Raw genomic sequence first — 21,400 nt, forward strand, 5'->3', positions numbered from 1 at the left:
GTCTAATCAGGGACTAAAACAGACCTAAAAGAAGGACTAAACCAGGTCTAAACAAGGACTAAAACTGGTCTAAACAAGGACTAAAACAGACCTAAAAGAAAGGACTAAACCTGGTATAAACAAGGCTTAAACCAGGTTTAAACAAGGACTAAAACAGACCTAAAAGAAGGACTAACCAGGTCTAAACAAGGATTAAACAGACTTAAACCAGGACTAAATCTGAAACTATCTCTAAAATAAACCAATCTAGACTAAACCAAGTCTTAAACCTTTGTAATCCAGAAAATCTATATGCAAGACGTGTAATACCGATGTTTTTTCTCTGTCTTATGAAGCGAGTTTACCTGCAGCGCTCAGCCTCAAAGAACAAGAATGCATCTATGGGTTTGAGCGCAGCATACAGATAACATACTACAGCAGAGAGGGCAGTGGCCTCTATCACAGCTCCACAGGGACAGGACGGGTCATGTTTCTATGAGCAGACGAATACACCAAGTCTGCACCAGTCCAGTATTGAACCTGACAGCTGCTCAGATGTTTTGCGATGTTTATTGTATGTTAAACGGACAAAACTGGTAACTAAAACCTAATCCAGGCTGAACTAAGTCTTCACTACAACTAAATGCTAAATCAGAACCTGAAACTAGTACCACATTTTTGAACTAAATGAGTCTAATCAAAGACTAAACCAGGTCTAAACAAGAACTAAAACAGATCTAAAGAAGGACTAAAGCAGGTCTAAACAAGGACTAAACCAGATCTAAAGAAGGACTATACCAGACCTAAAGAAGGACCAAACCAGACCTAAAGAAGGACTAAACCAGGTCTAAACAAGGACTAAACCAGGTCTAAACAAGGACTAAACCAAATCTAAAGAAGGACTAAACCAGACCTAAAGAAAGACTAAACCAGGTCTAAAGAAGGACTAAACCAGACCTAAAGAAGGACTAAACCAGGTCTAAACAAGGACTAAACCAGATTTAAAGAATGACTAAACCAGACCTAAAGAAAGACTAAACCAGGTCTAAAGAAGGACTAAACCAGGTCTAAACAATGACTAAACCAGGTCTAAATCAAGGACTAAACCAGATCTAAATAAGCCTAAACCAGGTCTAAACAAGGACTAAAACAGACCTAAAGTAGGACTAAACCAGGTCTAAACAAAGACTAAACAAAGACTAACCCAGGTCTAAACCAAGACTAAATCAGGTCTAATCAAGGACTAAACCAGGTCTAATCAAGGACTAAACCAGACCTTAAACAGGACTAAGCCGGGTCTAAACTAAGGCTGTGTTCACACTTACACACATCAAAAGTGAGACTGAACTGGAACCCAGAACTAAACCAGGACTAAGCAGAACCAAAAGAGGACCAAACCAAGACTACATCAGGACTAAATAGGTAAACCAGTAAGTATAAGACAGAATAAATAAAAGACAACACTTAAGCAGGTCTAAAGAAGGTTAAAACTAGGTAAAAAAAATATATTAATTTAGATTTACCATGAAGAAAGCAGAAGGTATTTAAACTTGTTTTCATAAACCACATGCAAGATTTTGTGGGCAGCTTTAAAACAGAGTGAACAACCAAAGCATATTCGATCCACTATTATTGCAAAATGTAACATAGAAAAATATTAGATTCTTCCTGCTGGGTTTGCGATCGATAAAATGTTTTACAATCAGACTAGTAATCTGATTTTGTCAGTGAGTGCTGCTTTTGCAATATAGCCTAAGAGGAAAACTATCACAAGTGAAAAGTCATATACAGCAGATTTTATACTCATTTTTGTCAGTACAAAGTGTGTGCTGTAGCCTCTATCCCCAGCCCCACCAGGGAGGGGAGGGGTCATGTTTCCAGCGCTGTGGACCTGAGCCTGGCAGGACGGACTGCAGCTGAGATGGGCCAATCAATAACGCACATTAAAGCTATTCTAACACAGGATAAACACAACACGCCTTCACTGCTCCTCATGCCATCGCTCAAGGAAAAACAAACTCCCACTGGGTCTAAACAAGCACTAAACCAGGTCTAAACAAGCACTAAACCAGGTCTAAACAAGGACTAAACCAGGACTTAACATGGTATTAACTAGGACTAAACATTGGTCAAAACAAAGACTAAAATAGGGCTAAACTTAGTATAAAATAGAACTGAACAAGGTCTAAACAGGGACTAAACCAGGTCTAAACAAGGACTAAACCAGGACTTAACTTGGTATTAACTAGGACTAAACTGAGTCAAAACAAAGACTAAACTGGGGCTAAACTTAGTATAAGATAGAACTGAACAAGGTCTAAACAAGGACTAAACCAGGACTAAACTTGGTCTAAACTTGGTATTAACTAAGACTAATCAAGGACTAAACTAGGATTAAAGCAAGACTAAACTTGGTATAAAATAGAACTAAACGCAGGTCTAAACAAGGACTAAACCAGGACTCAACTAGTTCTAAACTTGGTATTAACTAGAACTAAATAACTGTGTCAAAACAAAGACTAAACCAGGACTAAACTTGGTCTAAAATAGAACTAAACAAGGTCTAAACAAGGACTAAACCAGAACTAAATTAGGATCACATTAAGACTAAACCAGACCCCAACTAGAACAAACAAGATCAGAAAACCAGAATAAAAGCAAAACTAACACCAAAATAAATCAGGAATCATATACATTTTAATTACAACAAGGATAAACTAGAACTAAACCATATCTAAACCAGGACAACTAAACCAGGTCTAAACAAGGATTAATGCAAGTCTAAACAAGGACTATAACAGGTCTAAATATAGGACTAAATTAAGTTATAATTCAGTCTTAACTAGAAGCAAAACAGGACCTCTGCTGCATCTCATTCAATCACATGAGGAAAAAAAACAAGCGCTGTCTGTCAATATTAGGATAGTACGCAGTGTGGTAACAATAACTGTGATATTGTGGAATCAAAAATATCAAGTGTCTCACAATAATATCTGTTACTATATATTAAATTGCAAGGATTATGTCTATAAATGCATTGTTTTGTTATAGTAGCACAAAACAGAAGAATGTGCGACCAACATAAAGAAATGACTGTTATCAAATGTAAACTATGGCATTTTCTGGAGGAAGATTCGCCACTCGCTTGTAGGTTATAACTTTTCCTGAAATATTACAGAGTATGGCATTAAAGCTTTCTAACTAAAATGTCTTAATCACAAATGAGTGGCAAGAGACAGTTTTTTTTTAATTAATTACACTGCATTTTACTGTGAAATATCCAAAAAGTAAATGCACAATTGTTCAGTCTGATCATTTCTACTTGTGAATGGACACTAGAAACAGCTATATTTAAACAAAAATGCCCCAAAAAATATTCTCCTATAGACTGTTTTGACCTGAATCCCATATTGTTTATTTAATACTATAAAAATACCTTGAAAAACATGCATTCTTACTATAAGTGAGGTCGCAGTGGCCCACAAATCTGACCATACTGAATGATGATGATAAAGCAATGTAACAGTCTCTCCATTAGTAAAGTTACATAGTATACCTTTAATACTTTTAAAATATGACAGATAAGAATAAAAGTATCACCAAAAGGCATAAAGAACACATAGTATTTCAATAATACTGCTATCCTCCACACGATATAGTCATATTGTCTGGTGAAATTAACGTATAACGGGGCAACAATGCAGCTATTGTTTCATGTTTTGTTATTTTCTCTCTGCAGGATTATCCACAGGCGCCTCTCGTGGACCATTATCCTGTCCTGTGTTATTCTCTGTGTTTGTATCGGATGTGTAAATGTTGAGAAGTGTAAACAAAATATTAGGATACTACAACTGCAACTAGAAAACAGATTGCAGAGCTATTCCTGTACACAGAGGAAAACAACGACTTTAACAGCGCGCCAGAGGTCTAACCCCGGCTAAACTTGAACAAAAATAGGATTAAACTAATTCTAAACCCAAGTCTAACCTGGAAGATGAGCAGGAACAAACTAAATAATAAACAAGGACTGTAATCAAAGACTAAACCAGGTCTAAATTAGGACTAACGATCTCCAGAATACTTAAAGAACATAAAATACTTTACAGAAGTAGTTAACATGCCATTCGTTCATAATAATTCAAGGAGTCTAATTTAAGAACCTCCTGAGAATCTTAATTTGAGTCCTGACCCTTAGGTTGGGAATCACTGATATAAACAACAACTTAACCAGAACAGCTATAAAAAAAACAAAAAAAAAACAGGTCTAAACAAGGACTAAAGCCGGGTCTAAATCAGAATTCACCAAAAACCAGAACATGTAGAGCAGGTCTAAGTCTGAACCACAGCAAAATCATAGTCTAAATTACAATTGTTAAGAGAGCTTGTACCTCCCAAGTTCTCTCATCCTACAATAACATTATCTGAAGTGCCTTAATCGCCTCAATTGCCTCTTGCGCTGTTAACAACCTTCGCACTGACAGAGAATGGTCCAAACTTAAACGCCTCAAAGTGACAGGGCGGTCTATAACGCGGCCGGCCCGGGCTGCTCCAGGACGCTCTGTGCTGGTTCCAGTTTGCACCTGCTTCTGCATCTGTGTCATGGAGGACTCCGTCGACTGCACTTAAAATCAGAGATATTTTTAAAATCCCCTTCATCAAAAATTTAACTTTCACTGTTGGGGTGAGGCTTGCATGGGGAAACACGGGAAGCTCTAGAGTGCAAGAATAATCACAACTGAATGAAAATGATGCCCTCTGCAAATGAACAACCCGAAATCCTCTCTCTATAGGGGCTTACTTTGGACAAAACCTGCTAAACTTGTAGTCTGTGCCGTTACAAACATGCTCTGAAATGCATGTGGTTCTGTTAGTTTAGTAGCTCATATTTCAGTTTTCCTTCAAAGGTTAATCGATGTGTTTAAAACGTGCACCGTGAACTGATTCCTGATTGTAAAATTTTAAGTCTCATCACACAATTTTTGAATATCTTTCCCAAAATATTCACCCATATTGAAGAATTCCTGAATCTCTCAATTGTGCCTTATTAAAAATAGTCTAAGCATTCAAATAATAGTCATGCAAAGTACCTCATTTATGCATTTTTCACAGAATGTAAGTCTATTTAAGTTGATTTTAACCTTTCTTGTGTCCTCTTTGCGCTATGCAGTTACACTAAAGTGATAATTAATTCTTGCAGTTTACACCAAAACTGATTTAAGGTGTCATCTATCCGGGCTTCACCTGAAAACTCCTAACCAACCCACGCACCCTCACAGCTTGTATGCCCCTCCCTCTCTCCCTCCCTCTCTCTCTCTCTCTCTTTCTCTCTATTGCTATCCATCCCTGCACTAAAATTCACGCTCTGCTGTTTTGCTGTCTTCTGCATTCTGTAGCCAAATCAAACCAGAACAACCCACTGACAATGACATTATCCCTTATGCTCCGCTGTTTCCTCTCATTTTATTCTATCTCTTTTGGACCACGCGTGCCGGCCTATAAATAAGCCTAGCGTTTCCCTGTTCCGCCTCTCCCCTGCTCCATCCTACTCACACACACACACACACACACACACACACACACACACACACATGCATATACATACTGCCAAACAGCATCATAAATCAAGGGATAGTGGTGGTGAGGAGGGGAGAGAGGGAAGGGGGGGGGGGGGGGGGGGGGGGTGTTTGCTGGCGAGAAGAGGGTAAGGGGGGGGGGGATGCTACAACACTGAAAACACACACGGCACATTAAAAGACATTGACATTTCTCCTGGTCGTGTGCACTCCAGAACCTCCCCGGATCCGTCCGCACTGCAAAAACATACAGAGAAGCTACCACTCTGTTCGCCGGCTGTGTCCTGTCTACCCCCTGCGTTGCCCCCCACCACCAAACACTGCAGCAAAAAAAAAAAAAAAAAAAAAAAAAAAAAAAAGAAATGCAAGAAGAGAAAGAATAAACAGGCACGGGCTTACTCAGTCTCCTGGAGCCTATGCATCCCATGGTGTTCTCACAAAGGCCCTGGATACAAGCTTGAAAGTGTCACCCAAACGCGTAGCATTCTCCTTCTTCCTCCTGCGACTCCTCTTGTCTATCCGTCCTCCGCTCCTCTCTTCCGTGCTCTCCTGCGCTCCCCCCTTTCTCTCTCTCTCTCTCTCTCTCACCTCTCTCTCTCTTCCTCTCTCTCTCCTTCCATCTATCCTTCTCACTCGCTCCGGTGCAGTGTCTTAGAAGAGATCCGGTTAGTAAGTCAGTATGCCTGGGGGAAATAGATTAGAACTAAATAAAGATCTGAAGCATAATTAGCATTAGTTAAAAATTCACATATGTCACGTGATTGGGTTTTGTTATGTTGGAAATGACAGCTACCAGCAATGGCACGTGCAGCGTTTTGGGGCATTTTGGGTTAAAACTGTAATTGAATTAGTGAGAATGACGTTAGATAATTAATATAAGCGCCAAGACGAAATCAAATAAGAGGTTAAAGATGCAATTACAATGGCAGCACGTGAACAGCACAGCCCCTAAAAGATCAATAGCGCAGAGCTGAGTGTCAGGCTTCCATTGTGGCGGAGATCTCTGCACTGGCGTAATGTTTTGTGCAGCTAAAATGGGGGGGTTTCTCTCTGTCTCTCTCTCTCTCTCTTCCCTGCTTCCTCCTCTCCCTCTCTCCTCCTGTCTCTCTCTGTCTCCCTCTTCAGTGTGCGTACAGCCTAACAATGCTCTGCAGCGGTTTTCTCGCACCTCTCCATCACCCCTCCCTCTGCCTCTCTTCTCGCGCCCTCCCTCCTCTCCTCCCTCCCTGGCCCGCCCTCAAAGCGATCGCTCGGGGGACGTGCACGCGCATACGCAAACACTAAACAATCCCCCCAAAAAAAAAAAAAAAAAATTCAGCAGGGCTTTCCTCCACCGTCAGACTGCTGCTGCTGCTGAGTCTCCACCTCTTTCAATGTGTCATCTCTTGGCATGGACCCACCCACAGTTATTCCTCTGCTTTAGATCTGTCTGTTACATGGCTCAATAGTGCTTTCTCGGGGTAATATGTCAAAACACCGCATTCACGGACATGTCCCAGTTGTCGTTTATGTGTTGTGTTGACATATGTAGGGTGATTTAATATACGTTGCAGATGGTGTCAATAGAGCATGAAAGCTAAAATGAACAGTCAGATAATTGGATGTGACTAGACAAACTTGGAACACATGAAACAAAGACAGAAAAAGAAAGAAATGGGGAGTGATTGCTCTGTTGGAATTTGTAATACAAGACTGCATGATATGGAAAAAAATGAATTTGTATCTATTTTTCAATATTGTTTATAGGGCTGCTGCTTGATTATGGATCAGGATTATTCAAACGATTATTTTTTAGTTACACAAGGCATTTATTCAGCATTTCTCTCTCAAAAAACACTTTGTTATTGATAATTTACACAAAACTTTCAAAATTAAAATAAATATAGACTGCAAATATGTACCTTAGAGCAGCTTGGCGACGTATAAAACATAAAATGAATATACTTTGAAGATGAAATCAGGCAGAGGTGAGACCAAGTCGTTGTTTTGCAAGTCTCAGTTAAGTCTCAAGTCTTTGACCTCAAGTCCAAGTCAAGTCCCAAGTCAAATACAGGCAAGTCCAAGTCGAGTCTTGAGTCACTGGCCCATAAGTCCAAGTCAAGTCCAAGTCGTCTGCTTTGAGCTTTAAGTCGTTTCAAGTCTTTAAACCAAAGTAAAAATATATCTTAGATTTTTGCAATTTATGACTTTTAAGATAAATTGTACTTAAAAAATCATCATAAGAGTTGTAGAAATGGTAATTTTTTTCCTTTTAAATGTCTTGACAAGATCTTGTGTGAATGATTACAGTCAGAATAGAAAGAATTCAGATTTAAAAGTGTTTCTCAAGTCTTCTCAAGTCACAGGCCTCAAGTCCAAGTCAAGTCCCAAGTCACTGACCTTCAAGTCCAAGTCGAGTCCCAAATCTTACTCCATTTTATCAAGTCAAGTCTCAAGTCCTAAAAATAGTGACTTAAGTCTGACTTGAGTCCTAGTCATGACTTGCAAGTCCCCACATCTGAAATAAAGCATAGAAAAACATAAATGTATCCAAAATAAACTATATATCCAGCTGTTCTACAATCTCTGTATGTTAAAAATAAAAGAAATATACTTATTTACATAAAAAATATCCTAGCTTTTGTTTCAACTCAATTATATGAGTTTGGAGATCGTTTGACACAAAACAAAATCGCAATCAAAATTCAATTAATTGTGCAGCCTTAATTGTTTATTATACTATATAAATTAATTTGGAAACATACTGTGCCGCTCTGAAAACCTATGCTTATATTTTGCAACTTTAGTGACCCCATGAGGATGAAATTGAAATACCGAACACAAAAAATGACATTACCAGTTACCAGGACAACAAACTAATAATGAAAAAGCTGGCACTTTTCTATGGCGTTTTTTCTGCTGAATGGTTTATGCCACCTGTGAGTCTGACTTTACCTTGAACATTCCACAGTATAGCAAGAAATCTCAGTGGAGACAAGCAGGTGACAAAACCACTCCGAGTCACGGGTCAAATCTGTGGAGGGGCGACCTTGAAATACAATCATGTATAACTGAATAAATGCAGAATGTTACAGAGTGCTGGAACGATTTTAAACACACTTTCTTATATCTAATCTCGTATATCATATCTTATCAGCATTAGTATTCCCTGTGGATCTCGTCTCTGTGGAGCTATATTACATTTCTGTGCTTCGTCCAATTTATTGTTTCAAGCTTGTCCAGCAAATGATGCAAGTCTCGTCCGAACTGTGAGAGAGAAGAGGTCTGTTTGTAAGAGGAGAGAGAGGTCATAGCCACTCTGTTGACTTTTCACCAAGTGGAAATGAGGAGAAAGGGAAAGCCCATCTCAAAACGACAAAAGACTGGGAGGTAGGACTGATTTATGAAAAATATTGACTCGCAATTTTTTCTGACAGTTGACATTTTTAAGATTATTTAGATTCAGTTCGCGGTGCATAATTTAAACACATCCAGGAGCATTATTAACATTTGAGAGAACAATGGATGTGCGAATCTAATAAATAATGCATTTCATGTTTGTGGAGGTCTAAACCACGGTTAACAGAAAAAGACCACATGGAGACACAGAGACATTTACTTCTATTAAGCTCTGTTGTCTTGTGATTTACTTAAAGATACACTGAAACTTGCTGATGGAGGGTCTGCCACTTGCTTGTCTCCATGGAGATGTTATTGACTTGGCCTGGAATGTTCCACAGTATGGCATTAAACCGAAAATGATCGTGCACACACAAAACAAGACACAAGACACGAGAACGAGACGAATACTTTGACATTATCTCCTATAAATAAATATTATTCTCACCGTTTTTGATTTTACTATTTAATAATTTTGCTGTAACACTGCTTTTTATGACGACAGCTTCTCAAAAATTTATCTCACCAGTACTTAACTTTGTATCCAATCCAAACGTAAAAACATGGGGTGATCATTTTTAACATGTGTGCACAAAAAGCCTGATTCATCAGCTGGTTTCACTTCGCGGAAACCGTCTGACCTCGCAGCATTAGGATCCGTTCGCTTGATGGTAGGTGGGTACTTTTTTCGCTGCTATTTGGTCGTGAATGTAATGCTCCGCTAACAGGGCTAACTGGTATATTAACCTTTTCCCAAATCCCGTAGGAAGAAGGGCAATAATGTTTTCCTCTTGATAAAATTCACCAAACATTCTCTTTGTTCTGGCTTTAAATCCTCGATCTCGGTAATCGTTGCCCACACAGAATGTATGTCTTCGTCTACATCCATCTCGACCATTTTGTTTACTGTTGTGTTGAAAGACAAAAGGGACACAGACAGGTGCTTGAGTTTGATGTCATGGCTTCACAGCTCTTCGCTGATTGGTCGGTGTGCGGTCTACAACTTCCAGGGTTCTTGCAAACCATCTAGTCTAGTGCAAAATAAAAGAAATAAAATTGAGCAGAGGCACTAGGTGGCGCAAGCCTGGCTACCACAATATGGCATTGAACTAAAACTGATCATGCACTCAAGACGAGATGAGACATGAGAACGAAACAAGACAAGATTTTGAAATTATTTACTATAAATAAATTGGGCAATCAAGTTCCCAATTATATTCTCACTGTTTTTGGTTATACTTTATTTAATATTGTTGCTGTAGCACTGATTTTTGAGAATATAGCTTTTCAAAACATTTATCTCGCTAGTACTTAACTTTGTATCCAATCCAAATGTAAAAACATAGGGGAAAATCTCATAAGATCATTTTCATCATCTGATTTCACATCGCGGAAACCATCTGGCCTCACAGCATTAGGATTCAATCACTCGACAGTAGGCAGGTACTTTTTCAATTAACCAATCGCTGCTATTTGGTCATGACGTATGTAATGCTCCACTAATGGGGCTAACGGGTATATTAAGCTTTTCCCAAATCCCGTAGGAAGAAGGGCAATAACGTCTTTCCCCTTGATAAAATTCACCAAACATTCTCTTTGTTCCGGCTTTAAATCCTCGATCTCGGGAATCGTTGCCAACACAGAATGTATGGCTCCGTCTACATCCATCTCAACAGCTTTGTTTACTGTTGTGTACTGTGCTGTACCACAAAAAGGGACCCAGACAGGCACTTCACGGCTCTTCAGTGATTGGCCGGTGTGCGGTCTACAACTTCCGTGGTTCTTGCAAACCGTCTAGTGTATTCTGACTCCTGACCTAGTCGCTGTAGAGAAATGAAATTGAGCAGAGGCACTAGGTGGCGCCAGCCTGGGTACCACAGTATGGCATTAAACCAAAACTGATCATGCACTCACAAGACGAGACGAGACACGAGAACAAGACAAGGCAAGATTTTGACATTATTTACTATAAATAAATTGTGCAATCAAGTTCCCAATTTTATTCTCACCACTTTTAATTTCACTTTATTTAATATTGTTGCTGTAACACTGCTTTTTCTGACTACAGCTTGTCAAAAAATGTATCTTGCCAGTACTTAAATTTGTATCCAATCTAAATGTATAAACATCAGAAAAAATCTCACGAGATCATTTTTAACGTGTGTGCACGATCTTGTGGCAAATTGGTCTCATGAGATCTTATGGCACAAGATCTTCTCCCATCCCTAATAAACTGTATAATGAACATAGATGACCCTCTAGCCACCGTGTTCCAGATAGAAAATGAACACGGGGACGCTTCCAGCTCCATCAACTCAAATTCACTTCACAATAAAAAATCATTACCTCTCTCTCTTTAACTGCTGTAGTGAGCTTTGTAATTTTGGTCTTAAAATGTTCGTATTAACCCGCTTTGCATGATCCTGGGGTTTTTATTTCACTATTTTGTATGTAAATAAACAAAATAATGTAAATACTATTCCTAATATGGAACTAGACTCCAAATTTGTTCTTCTTGAGCTTCATTTGACTGGAGCTCCCTTAGTCCACTTCTTTATACAGTCTATGGTAAGAATGCATCTCTTTCAAGGTATTTTTAAGCAACAGAAGCCTGAAATAAAAAAAAAAAACATGATAAATAAGTTTAATGCCGTACTGTGTGGAACATCCCAAGTAATTTAAACATCTTCATGAACTAACTAGGCCGCAGACCCTTCACTAGAAAAGTTACATATTACAGCTTTAATTCACTATTCAGACTGTGATTTCAATTAGTCTTGCAGCCCCACTTGGACAGATGGACGGCGAGCTAAGGAACAGTTGAGTCACAGGCAGGAGATGAAGGGGGAACAGCACGGCAGGAATTTTAAAATATCAACACTTGGCCGGAGACTTCAAAAGGTTCCACAATTAAAATGATAAACGGGCTCCAAGTCTGTTTAAATGGAGATATAATGTGTCCAGACCTAACAAATCATACCTAATCCAGCTGATCCTCGCTTTGTAGTTTATATATAGACTGAACTCTCGCGCCTGAGCTCCCACTGGGCCAGCGAGTCGAGGTAGACTGCCGCAGGGGTCAGCTTCACTTGATGCTGTTGAACCAAAAAAAGAAAGTGTCTAATGAGATGTGTAATTAAGGCTAAGACACAGACGCACAATGTGTTTTATGTACACACGATAATAAACAGGTTCCATTCATGACATTATGGGATTTGATGTAATAATTTTAGATGGAGGAAAAGGGGTCATATAAATCTATGCACAATTCATGGTACATATGTTGAATTTTTGGGGTTTGGTTTGTGTCATATTAATCTTGTGGCCTTTCAATTGATAACGGACATGTTTTGTGCCTAAATATTATCACAACTAGGGCTAAGTATCATAAAGAAATTGCCGATACGATACATACTTCGATACACAGACCACGATACCATACATATCACAATACAGCGAACTTTCAATTCGACATGATTCGATATGGTTAATTAAAAATAATGGTTAAATCAAGTCTTTGTTAAACCACTTCTTGTGCAAAGTTAATATAAAACACACCCATTTTAACCTATCTAAACTAAATCTAAACAGTGAAAATGTCAAATGTGTCCCATAAAAAAGTTTTCTTCCTCTAAACAGGCAACAAAACTTTAGCCCTGTAACAAAATAATATGATAAAATATACCAAAAAATACTCTTGGCTATATATCGGTACCCATTATTCCCACATTAAACAATATGATATATCGATATTTCAATATTTTTGCGCATCGGTTTTGGAAAACATTGTGAAAAAAAAAATCTGTTGCACTCATAGACTGTATAAAGAAGTGAGCTAAGGGAGTGTGACGTCATATAAAGCGTTCGTTCTCCAGTCAAATGAAGCTCATCGAGGTTTGCGCTTATAGGGGTGAATTTCGGACCACAAATATCTGAGCATCCAAAGACCAAATTAGGAGTGATGCCCCTTCCTGCAGCTGTTATAAAAATAGGAGTATCATGTAGAGCAGGTTAATGCGAACATTTTAAGACCAACATAACAAGTCTGACAGCAGCAGTTAAAGAGAGAGTTTTTCAATAGAAAGTGAACTGGAGTTGATGGAGACGGAAGTGTGCCTGTGCTCACTTCCTATATGTAGTGAGGCAGCTAGCGGGTTTGCCATGCCCATTTATATACAATGTATGAGTGCACTAAGTCAATTTTCAAAGCCATCCGTGTGGAGATGTTACTCCCTGTAATGTTCCACAGTATGGAAGCTTATGCATCTTGCACATATTCAATTCTAGATGTTTTTATTGTGCCACATGCTTGTCTCCACAGAGAAGCAATAACATTTCCATGGAGACAAACAGAGAAGTTACATATTACACCTTTAATTTGTGATGACTGACACATTTAACATTAGGTATTTTTTTGTTTAATCTATATAGGTCCAGTAATTACAGAAAAATTAAACATAAAACAGGTCAAAATCTGCTTTGACAGTCAAAAGTAAAAATCAGCCGTAGAAATCTGACTTGTCCTCCAGCTCATTTTCAGACAAATAACATAACATATTGTGATGTCAAGAGAACTTGTACAGATAATAAATCTTACCATTGTTGTAAATATTGATGTATTTAACAGTTCGATTCTCAGTCAATACAAGCCTCATGGACACTCTGCATCTGCGACAAAGGCAAGACAAGGTCAAACCGGCACACACGCACAGAGCTGTACACAGAATATTTTAAACACCCTGGTTCATTATATAGAGGCATTTAAGTCTTGGTTTAGTCCTGGCCCTGTCCTGGTTTAGTTGTGGATAATTGCTGGTTGATTTCCTGGTCTGAATATGGCCCTGCTTTATTAAAGTATAATCCAGGGTTTTTAATTGGTGACCGTGGGGCAGTGGGTTAAGCGGTTAACCACTAACCAGAAGCTTGTATAAATTTCTCTAGGGTTCTTCCCTGATTTATGTATCTTATTTATTTATTTATTGGTTTAGTCTGATTAATCAGGTCCCGGTTTGCAATCTAATGGTTTCATAATTTTTTTTTTGCTGTCAGCAGTTCACCAACAACAATCCTTCACTTTATTTATTAAAATATCTTTACTAGGCAACACACACAGCTTCTTCCATGTTGAGACCCATTCGCTGCATTGTTTCTTCAGTGAGGTACAGTATATCTACAATGTAGAACTAAACACATTGACCTTGATTGATAATATCATGTTTAGGAGATCAGTGATTTTCATGTACCTGTCACTTTCTGTCAGTCAACTTAAGACAGAAATGCAGACTGCAATTCAAGGACTCTTTGAAATAAACCAGTGTAATGCTGTTCAATCATGAGGATGTATTTTAGACAAATCAGTTGTGTCATTTCATTTTTTATACTACATCTGTTCTGACAACATTTTGATACAGGAATTTGTTAAAGGATTAATACATTCCCAAAGGCCGCAATGATGTAAGACGACTCACATAAGGAAGCAAGGTAGATAGATTATAAAACAAACCTGTGATTGAATAAAAGATGGAGCCATTTAATGCCATAATGTGGGACATTCAAGGCAAAGCAATACCTGGGGATAGAGAAGCTTTAATGAATCTAGCAGTCAATGTCTGGACACAAGCCATTAGATTAAAAGATAGGGTTAATACTAGGATTGTCAAAGTATCAAAATTCCGACACTAATCAATAATTGAAACTAGATACTCATTTGAATAGGAATCAATACTAAAAATGTCTCATGCACAGGACAGAAATGAACCTTTCCTGAATAGGTTTAGAATGATCTTGACCTGCATCAGAAAAAGTATTAGAGCACAGAGACTAGTATATGCCCATGGACCACTACCCAAAAAACCTGGACAACTGAGGGATTAATCAGATATAAGACCATATGTTGATATAAAAAGTACTATTATTTAATGTTGAAAATCCCATTCTATTGTTCAAAGAATTTTATTTATTTATTTTTTTATTGTGGTATGGGAATAGGTATTGAATATCAAGTCTATTCTATAGTATCGAAATCAAGTTTGAAATTTGAGTATTGTGAGTTAATACCTTGACCTACCTACACTCTCTCTGCTTCTCACGTCCTACTATAAAATATTTCCTTCCAAATTACCAAAGCATTCCTAATCACTGTAAGACACCCTTATCACCATGATTGCATTGTGAATTCTTATGAATGCATTTCCCTTTCTATTCCTGGCAGATAAGAACCCAAAACTCTTGCTAACGCACTGTGCAGCCCTGTGGTGAAACACCAGATGTCATTTTGTGAGGGCTGTGAAATCGAAGCACGTCTTAACCCACTGCACAGAGTCCAGAGGTGGTGGTGAGTGAGTGAGTGAGTGGGCGTTATATGGAAAAGCAAAGGGTTTCAGCTACACTCTATAAGGGAATATCTACATTAGAATGACTTGAAATCACAATCTCAGTGCTGTTTTGAGTAGTTTCGATTAGCGCAGAGTAATTGGATATACTCTCTAGTTCGTTTGTAGAATAGTAATTGGATAGAAACTGTATCTATTATTAACTTTCTAACCAACTATTTATTAATACTGTAAGTTACTGAGAAACATGTCAAGTATTTTCTTGAATCAAGTCTACAAAATGCATTCATGTGGGGCAAAGTTTAGTTAAATTCTGTATTTATAACTCCCTTAAGGCCCTTGTGATGACATGTGGTAATACAAGAAATGCTCCATACACCTTCACTAGAATCATTTGGATAATTTCAGCCTTGGAATTGCTAATCTCTACTGAACAAAAGATAAAACGTAGCTGTCAACTTGAAAACTACCCCGGAGGAAAAGAGCATTTTGAGCTTTGGCGATATAGACAGACTAATAATAAAGGATTACTCAAACATGTGTGAATGAAACAAAACACAACTCCACGTCTGTTTTTGGTTCTAGTTTTTGGTATGTTCAATTTTGCATAATATAGGACCTTTAATAAACCCAACCAAATAGATAAATTTAAAAAATGTATTGATGGACAACAGGAAAAAACACAAGAGAAAGATGTTGAAACCAGTCCAGGACCTATAAACTCAAATCTAAACTCAAATTAGGGTTGTTAGTCAGAATTACTCAGAGTACAAATGAAGAATGCATTTGTTGTGATGTGAGGAGGAGGAAGGGGAGGAAGGGGAGGGGTTGTTTTTGAGGAGGAAGAGAAAGGGCGTAGCAGGTGGCGAGGCAGTGAAGAGATATAAATGGTGTTATGAGAATCCGCAGTCTCTAATATGGGCAGAGTGTAATTAGCCTGCTGTAGCCTGTGGTGCATAGAGTTTATGTGCATAGTTAAAGTGTCTCTACTGGATTCCTGTTTTTTCTTACAGTGGCGAAACATTTGCAACTTCCCAATATTCCTCCTTTATTATTTACACAATTCTATCTCTCTTGTTCTATTTGTGATCATAGAGGAGACTATGTTGGCCCCTCATAGTTTAAAATTCTTTCCCACAGTCTAAAAACAACCTTGACGACAAAATTTGACTTTATTGCTCATTGTATTATCATAAACTTACAAAAGAGACAAGACTGGTCAAAAATGCTTTAGATTAATAGGCAGTAAGTGATATTAATACTCCACAAATGTGAATGAGATTAAATAATTCAAAAAAAATCTTTAAAAATAAATAATCTTAACCAAATCTAAGGGCAACACTGGACATTTGTGCCTCCTACTAGACCAGGGACAACCAGAATTTTCTTACAGAATTAATCTTACAAACAACCCACAACCTCAATGCAAAATACAATTGATACCTGCAATAATTTCAGGTTTAAAAATATTGGAAACTCTTCTGATATGCGATTACATATCAGGAGAGTTTACTTTAACTCTTAATTTGACAAAAAAGACAACTAATGTTTAAATCAAATGACAGAAAATAATTATGTACTCTATAGTTTGTTTGTAGAATGGTAATAGGATGGAAACTGTATGGTAAGTCAAAGTGTAAACATATCATTGTACTTTATTTCATGAAGATATCATTAACTTTCTAACCAAATATTAGTACTGTAAGTTACCAAGAAACAATGGCAAGTATTTTCTTGAATAAAGTTTGCAAAATGCATAGAAGAGCAAAGTTTAGTTAAATTCTGTTTTTATAACAATGCAAAATATAAGTGATACCTGCAATAATTTTAAGTTTAAAAATATTACTTTAACTTTTAATTTGACAAGAAACACAACTAATGTTTAATTCAAATGACAGAAAATAATTATGCTTAGAGTCTAGTGTTAGTCTAGATCTTGTCTTATTTACTCATGTTAATCCCAATATGAAAAATGGTTCAGAACCTGGTTTAGTCCTCGTGGTTCAGGTCTGCTTTGGACCTGGTTTAGACGTGGTTGAAAAAGTATGGTGAGGAACACTGACACAATCTCAAAGTGGTGCTATCGTAACAATCGTAATGATATTGGTGGTTTCCAGTTTCTATAATGCAATCATACTCTCAGGTGGGGTGGCAAAGACAGTTTTTCCTATTAATAACATTGTACTTTGCCATGAAATATCCAAAATGTTGAACCAGATCATTTCTATTATTGACTAGACCCAAGAACTCACTGGATTACAATATAACAATCAAAATGTTATCAGTGTAAATTAGCTGACCCTGACCTGCATTTTGGGTCCTCCCTCTGTTTCTACCTGACAATTTTGGTAATTCCTAGACCACCACTGCACTTTTAAACCACTATTTGTGTCACTCACTTAACTCCTCCATCTATCAGGTTTCACATCGCTTTATCTGCACCCTCACAGATCGGCCTGTCTTTTATCTCATCTGCTCCCGAGGATTTGTTTTCTGTCAAGATTGTGAAGACAAGTACAACCCTCAAGGCAGCATTACTCTGGAGAAATGTATTCAGTGACACTGTATGTGGCTGACACCTGCTGGTCTAAACACTTAACTACATCTTAGATTAGATTAAGCTTTCAGCTCCAGATCCATTTCTTTTTTGGGTGCTGAGTGAAAAGAGCGAGACAGTACATTTATTTGATTGATTCCAGTGCCTTAATGTTTTTGCTTTCATATTCATGGGTTTCAGCTTCCTGTTATAGGCAACAGTTTGACGACTTTTCCCCATTCAAAAGATATATTGTTTAAAATTGGTAATCATTATGGCAACTGTCCAACTTTGTCAAAGTGCTATCATTCTCATACTCAAGGATTGGTTGTTTTTAGGTTCTAGAAATCATTAATGTCACAAACTTAAATGGGGTTAAAATAGAGTTTGTCTGCCCAGAACAAACTGTATTTCCATAAGAAATACCAACAAATTAAAGGTGCAGTGTACTAAGTAACTTTGTCTGGATTGTTTCACAGTTTGACATTAAAATTATCAATATTCATGAATAAGAGTGCATGTTTTGTTGTATTGTTACAAAAACAACCATAATAGCACAAATGCAAGTTTCTGCTATATAGTGAAACATTCCAAGTAAAGCAATAACATCTTAATGATAATATAAAACATTAGGGATGTAACAGTAACTGAAATATCATGATATTGTATTGTCAAAGTTCTCACAATAATATCATGGACCATCACAATATATTGAATTACATGCGTCTGCTTAAATTAAGAGTTATGGTGCAGCAATAGCCTAAAAGATACTACATAGACCATGATCCTTTGCTCCATTTCAGTGCAGACTACATGAAGAAATAACAGTTCTAAGCACTTTTAAGTCTTAGTTTTTTGGATTAAGTCTTGTCAAGGCATTTTAAGAGGAAAAAGTAGCCTATTCACAGTTTTGTTACCCTCCACAAAATATCACAATAAATATACTGTGAGATGTATGTCATGAAAATATCGTACAGAGAGATTTGGATATTGTTACATCCCTAATCGTGAGCCTCCCCACCATATCATGAGCTTTCAGACAAAATATCGCAATAAATATCGTACCGTGAGGTTCATACCGTGATGATATCGTATCGTGAGACTTGGAAATCATTACACCCCTATAAAACGTATCTCTGTGTGAGGGAACATGTTAGAGTCATACAGCGTTGTGTCATCTGAAACCAAGCCTCCTAAGTGAAGATAAAGACATTACTGAAATGCATATTAGCCGTATGTGGAAAAAAGAACTAAAGCGTTATAAAAGCATGTTCAAAAGTTCATCTGGAGACATCATGTTGTGAGTGTATATGGATCTGAAAGGGCCAAAGCCTCTGTATAAAGGCAGGTATGACTCATTTCAGCTGTGGGAGGTAAAAAAAGAGAAGCGGAAGGAGAGATAGGAAAGAGCAAATGTGCATGTGTTAGAGGGGACACTGCCTATGTTTCCATGCACACAGAAATCTGATCATTTTCAAATTTGGAGTTATCAGATTATTGAAATGTCATGCAAATAACTCTGACTGAGTAATCTGATTTCTTTCAGATTGTTCACACGTGTGCACACTTTGACAAGGAAAATGATGCGGAAAAAAGGCAAACTAATCTGGCAAAGACAAACATGAAAGAAAATGCTTAAGATTAAAAGCTCGAGTACATGATTTTTAAACATTGAAAGTAAGAAGCTGGCATTATAACTTATTTGTAGCTCATAGTTTGTAGACCCTTTGGCAAATCACTAGTATTCACATGAACCCTTGCACAACCAAACAGCTCACATCCCAAAGCGCATCACAGAGTTCAAATACACTTCTGGGAGGAAAAACAGAATTGACCCTTTTATGAGAAAAAAAAAGCCGAGTGCTGCAGCTTCAAATAGTTATTTTAAAATTCAATGTCCTTCCAAACACAATAGTTACTCACCAGTTCGTCTTTTAGTCGATTAATCAGTCAGCGGAGTCTCAGTCAACTAAAATCTGTGCTAGTCGCCTAACTATTTTATTTAGGTGATAAGGATTTATCTTATTTATATTATAAGAGCAGAAGGAGAAGTTAGTGAGTGAGTGAGCTGAAGATTTGGTATGTTTTCGTATTTATGTGTTAAAGGGCAGATTAAAGTCATGATTCACAACTTAAATTTGTCTGTGCATTCTTGATTCGTGACCGCAGTTTGGATCAGATACAGAGATAAGTAATAGTTTTGAGAGCTTTTGCCACGTCCCCTTTTTAGTCAACTAATCGATCAGCAAGTCGACCAAGAACTTCTTTAGTCAAGTAGTCGAGCTCTAGTCACCAGGTGTTTTGGTGATCAGATTCCTCTTGTGCTTGTAAACAGTAAACACACACGAAAAATCACGTCTAACCGCTGCGTTATTCGATTTTTATATAATTATCTGATTTTTACTGATTGTGTAAATGTGCTCACTGTCAGCTGGGAGAATCAATTTAATGGAAAAAATGCAATGCCTGAACAGGAAGGAAAGATCTGCATGTGAGAGAAAAGGAAAAGCAGAGAGGAGAGAGAAAGGGGCTGGGATGAGGTGAGGGGGGCTGTTCATTCCAATGTTTGGCGGCATTCCAGGCTGTCTGGCTCTAATTCCGATGTTTTTGGACTTACCTACAAACTGAGAGGACCCCTAGAGGTGGCTTTTCACGGCCTGGTGTGGACTTTTGAAAAATCATTCACAGAGGAACCACCCAACCCTGGAAAAAGGGGAAGAGGAGAGCAACAAACCTGTGTCAGTCTAGCTTCCTTGTCAGATAAATTATTGGAATTTCAATTAAATACTATGATTTATGTGACATACCGTATTCAATTGCCTAAAGTTTCAATTTAAAATAGAGGACAGGGCAGATTTTAATGACAAGTGCAACTTTTAACTGTGAAAATGCACATGTTTTGACCTGGTTTATGATTGATAGCTCTGTAATAACAGGGCATTGCATGTATTAACAATAGGAACTGGCACAAAGTTCCACATCTTCTTCAGTGTATTCTTTCACAATAGCCTCATAAACTGCTGGCATTACTCAAACATACGTTGTCAGTTTAAAGGGCGTTAAGAAATAAGATTATACGGTACATTTGTAGAGCTAATCTCTAACAAAAAACGATAGGGTCTCCCCCCATGGACCCTTCATTCCATCTGAAATTATGACATAATTCTAAAAGAACACAACTAATATGTGTAACCTACATCATTGCACTCCAGGAGGCAAAAACATCATGCTGGCCTAATTTGTCAAGTTATATAAGCAGCAAAGAGGGGATACTTTTTCACTCGGGTGGGAGATGATGTGTACTGGAAAAGTTCCTAGTTGGACAATAGGTTATCAAAGACCCAAATGACCACTCCCTGTATTTATTATAAAGGCAGAATAAGGCTCAGCTGGTTACACAACACATCAGCTGACACTTGCCCTGATTAAATATTAATCACAAGGATATTACAAATGAAATGTGTGTAACTATGACTACTTTCACCTGACTATTACTTGGCTCATAGTGGGTCATAGGATTGGTTAAATGTAATGCATATCTAACCATTTTACCACATTTATTCTTGTTGTTTTCATATTGTATCACTATATTTTCATACATT

At 37.7% G+C, this 21,400-nt stretch overlaps 1 protein-coding gene across 4 annotated transcripts in view; it reads right to left on the reverse strand.

The window, feature by feature from the left end:
* The window catches only part of fam131bb (family with sequence similarity 131 member Bb), a 63,808-nt gene that overhangs the window by 40,170 nt on the left and 2,238 nt on the right, over positions 1-21,400 (reverse strand). For 2 of the 4 annotated variants that reach the window (XM_055163752.1, XM_055163751.1), the window contains exon 1: positions 19,722-19,847. Coding sequence is in view for 2 of the 4 variants with exons in the window: in XM_055163749.1 (XP_055019724.1) it covers positions 13,528-13,598; positions 14,434-14,499; positions 20,416-20,480 (202 nt within the window). In the remaining 2 variants the exon portion in view is untranslated. Of the gene's footprint in view, positions 1-5,951; positions 6,010-13,527; positions 13,599-14,433; positions 14,500-19,721; positions 19,848-20,415; positions 20,502-21,400 lie in introns of those variants that run through there. The other 2 variants (XM_055163749.1, XM_055163750.1) reach the window with 2 other exon arrangements.

The sequence above is a fragment of the Boleophthalmus pectinirostris genome, unplaced genomic scaffold, assembly GCF_026225935.1.
Source record: "Boleophthalmus pectinirostris isolate CB_2022bp ecotype Guang Dong unplaced genomic scaffold, ASM2622593v1 HiC_scaffold_6, whole genome shotgun sequence".
NCBI lineage: Eukaryota > Metazoa > Chordata > Actinopteri > Gobiiformes > Gobiidae > Boleophthalmus > Boleophthalmus pectinirostris.